General features: G+C 39.0%; 1 protein-coding gene across 3 annotated transcripts in view; it reads left to right on the top strand.

The window, feature by feature from the left end:
• Positions 1-3,378, top strand: part of LOC109102024 (tRNA dimethylallyltransferase-like) — a 50,873-nt gene extending 47,495 nt beyond the window's left edge. For 2 of the 3 annotated variants that reach the window (XM_042776820.1, XM_042776819.1), the window contains exons 8-10: positions 1,700-1,809; positions 2,075-2,192; positions 2,281-3,378. In XM_042776820.1, coding sequence (XP_042632754.1) covers positions 1,700-1,809; positions 2,075-2,192; positions 2,281-2,462 — 410 coding nt within the window. In that variant the 3' untranslated portion in view covers positions 2,463-3,378. Of the gene's footprint in view, positions 1-1,689; positions 1,810-2,074; positions 2,193-2,280 lie in introns of those variants that run through there. The other variant, XR_006162650.1, reaches the window with a different exon arrangement.
• The last annotated feature ends 529 nt before the right edge of the window (positions 3,379-3,907 follow it).

The following is a 3,907-nucleotide window of genomic DNA, read 5'->3' as shown; positions in this document are numbered from 1 at the left end:
GCTCATATCTTCACCAGGACATAATTAAGCCTCCCTGAGCCAAACCACTGCAACTGGTCATAGTTACACTTCAGTGACCAGAGTTAGCTTTCTTGGATCAAATCAAATTGCATTAGTTAATTGATGAGCCAGTTGTTTTCTCCACTTAAAAGGCTAGAGATGCACCATTTACTTTTTTAGCTGATGCACTAATACTTTAACAATAATTACTTTTGTTGTTGCCTTTATTAATTTATAAAACTCCAACAATGCACCATGGCAGTGCCAATTTTACCTTGAAAATACCTTGTTTTAGGACATGTATGTTAATGCTTTGTTTTTTCTTAGGTGGCTTTTTATACCATGCAAAACCCCTTTCCGTGAATGTGATAATCATTTATTACAGTTCTATTTACTGTTATTACTACCTGACACCATTTAAAACATGGTGCCACCACAGTACTACACATAGAATGTCATATTACTGAACATTTCAGTATCTTCCCAAACAGATCAAGAGTCTTTAATGTTGGCTTAAGTGATATGGTCACAGTTATGGTATTATATGGTAAGAGTTTATTGCAGCACCAGACAGCTAAGATCAGAGAAGTGAGGATTTCGCTAATGGAAGCTTTTTATTCTTTCTTATATCATTTCTACTCTTATTTTGAGGAGTTTAACCTTTAATTGATGTGGATAATGTGGTCGTTGTGTCTAATTAGAGCAGGTCATGACCTCTCATTTGAAAACAAAGATGAGTTTCCCCCTGCTGATAGACAGATTTTTAGATTATAACAAAAGATTGCTTCTGTTCCAGACGGCCAATTATGATTATTATTGTGTGTATCTCAAAGGCTTGTGTTAAAAGTATTTTCCATTTTCTCAACATTTCAGAACGCCTGTACAGTGTTTTTGTAACAAGTTCTGAGCACACTAAGTGTTGCCTACCAAGCCAAGCATTCAGCTGGGTTATTTGAACAGCCTAAATATTGAACTTCGGGACCTAACTTACCTCGCACCATTTGCGCTGCAGACATGAATGATACCTCAAATCATCAAAAGAGATGTTTTTTTTCACTTGGACACAGAACATCCTAATAAACCTAATCTTTTCTGAAGCTTAAGTGGTTTTCGTGTGTCTGTGACTTTTTTTCCTCTGCATATGTTTTACGTATGGGCCTCTCATTATCTGTGCATGTCTGCTGTATTGTGCATGGAGCAATAGCGTTGAGCGAGGCAGAGTGAGGTTGTCTGTGCTGACAGAGTCAGAAAGCTGTTTGAGATTATTGCGCAGCAGTGATTCAGCAGGTTCAGGCTGCTGCAGGCCCTCCCTGCTTCTCCATACTGATTCACTGCACCACACATAACCAGACATATTCTGTCCCTTTTGCCTTCAACATTTTTAATTGTTAGATGAACACATTTTAGGATCCCATGATAGTTTTTTTACTTTAAGTCCTTGTATGTTAGCTTTTCCCCCCTAACCAGCAAATCATGGTCATTGTTTTCCCCAGTGCACTCAAGCTGGAAGTTAAGGAAAGTAATTTATCCATTAGCCTAAGGTTTAACATTAATATTTCTCTATTAGATTTTGTCTGGGAGCATCAGCTGAGTACACAGTGTTCAGACCATTACATTGCTCCTTGATTATTCTGCAGGTTTAATCAAGATGCTATTTCATCAGTGTCATCTTTTGTCAATTTATCTTCGGATTCTTCAGGACCTGCTAGCAATGTGCCACCAGTTTATGGTCTGGATGTGACAGACGTGACCAATTGGGAGACTACTGTACTTACCCCTGCTCTAGAGATCCTGGACTGCCTTCAAAAGGTTCGACTTGTTTTCTTTCTTGTTTAGTTGGCAAATAATGTCTCATTTACACCCCACTGTTCATCATTTGTCTTGTGAGCCCAACCATGGCAGTTCTGCAAAATAGTTTCTAGTTTCCTGACAGTGATTTTTGGTGGGATTTTCTTACTTAGAGTTAGGTTTTAAAAAAAAAATTTAAAAGTAGCAAGTCAATTGCATTGCATGCTTTATTATTATGTATTTAATATTAATATATTTAGCGCCTCTCCTTTTAAAATAATTTCAGGGAGAACAACCATCTGCACAGCCAATCAGAGCAGAGGGGGTGGATTCTCGCAACAAGCGGAGTTATCACATGTGCGACCTGTGTGAGAAGTTGATCATTGGTGACTTAGAATGGACGGGTGAGTTTCTGCTCTTCAAACCAATGCATTCTGAAACGTCTTACAACAAGAAATAAGATGTCCAAATTTGACCTGTCCTGTTCTATAGCACACCAGAAGTCCAGAAACCATCTTTATCAAGTCCGCACGAGGAGAAAAGCCGAGCAGGCCTCAGATCAGGACCCAAACGCTACCAAACATCAAATGTCAGTGACAGGCAGGTACCTGTACTATAGCGCTCCCCTCTTTGGATCTCTTGGGGTCGAGCTCACAGACGGACCAAAGAAATGAAGTGCTCATAATGTATTTTTTTAGATCAGTGGAAGAAGGATGCTTTCAGTTTGACTGGTTGGCAGTGAGCAGCAGTGATACTTCAACTCTCCCTTTGGAGTAGCAGAACACACTTCAGGTTCTGTGATTTTTGGACACCCATATTTGATGTTTTTTCCATCTGCCAAAGACCAAAGGGTACGGCTGATTTCTGGATTTGGATTCTTGTGCTGGACAGATGTCTTCCCCGCTGCTATTTTGTCTGAGCGGTGCACTTTATAACCACATCTAACCGCATCTGATGCTCTTTTAAACCACACTGTGGCGAGCTATGCCTAACCTCTTTGGCTGTTCTGACTGAATTCGAAATGCATCACTGCTGATGTTGGATTACTGGATCAAATTTTTCCCTGCAGTTCAAAAATGGAGGTTATTTTTTCGTTATTAAATTTGGTGCCAGATTTTATTTGGAAGCCTTAAATTTTGTAATTGTCTGATCAGTTTGGGTCAGAATGTAACAATGACTTCAAGCGGACTTTCTTCCTCAGGATTGCCAGTGCCTTTGCTTTTTCTGTGATGACGTCCTACCAAAAATGTAATTTATACACCCTCATGCCGTTCCAAAACCATTAATTCTTACATGGAACATGTAAGCTGCTCTTTTCCATACATTGACTTATATAATATTGCATATAATATATATATATTTTTTTTCATCTCATTGTAACTTGTATGGAAAAGAGCAGTGTGAACATTCTTCAAAATATCTTCTCCACAGAGTTTTTAAACATTATGAGGCTGAATCAATTAGACTTAATCCTTCACATTTTAAGACTCAGTATTAAGTGTTTTTTATTTCTTGACTTTTACAGAATGATCTGTCTGTCACTGCATATATTATGTAAATGTAATTAAAGAGCATTTTATCATTTTTTTAATGATCTGAACAGATCTGTGTTCATTATCTAATCAAACGAGTCAAAAAACCTTTAGCATGAAGTCATCCGGGTTGCATTGATTGTTGAGCCACCAATACCTGCTCATACCGGCATACTATTTCATAATCCTTGGCTGGGAACCAAAAATAACCTCATTTTTCTTTCTCAATCTCTTTTGGTTCCTGCTCCTTGTCGATGTATGTGCTTCACTGTGGAGATTCAGCAAGTTCACAATATAACACTCATTAGCCTCCCTGTCCAGGCTAAATATACATCACACATACAATAGCTGGAAGGGGGAGTGGCTGTCCCATATTTGCACTGATTTGGACTGAGCGGGTGCTGGTGATTCCGGTATAAGGGGGTGACAGGCAGCCTCTCATCCTTGTGTGTGCGATTGTGAGTTTTATTTTAGCTCTGTGAGAGTCCAAAGCTTGGCGGGAAAGTCTTAGTGGGTCAGCTGAGTTTAGCAGCTCATTTAGAACAGGGAGTTTTCTCAAGGATGAAAGTGAATGGAAAAAGAACAAA

This window comes from Cyprinus carpio, chromosome A19, assembly GCF_018340385.1.
Source record: "Cyprinus carpio isolate SPL01 chromosome A19, ASM1834038v1, whole genome shotgun sequence".
Lineage (NCBI taxonomy): Eukaryota > Metazoa > Chordata > Actinopteri > Cypriniformes > Cyprinidae > Cyprinus > Cyprinus carpio.
Note: the sequence above shows the minus strand (reverse complement) of the source record. Positions and strands in the feature narration are given on the sequence as shown.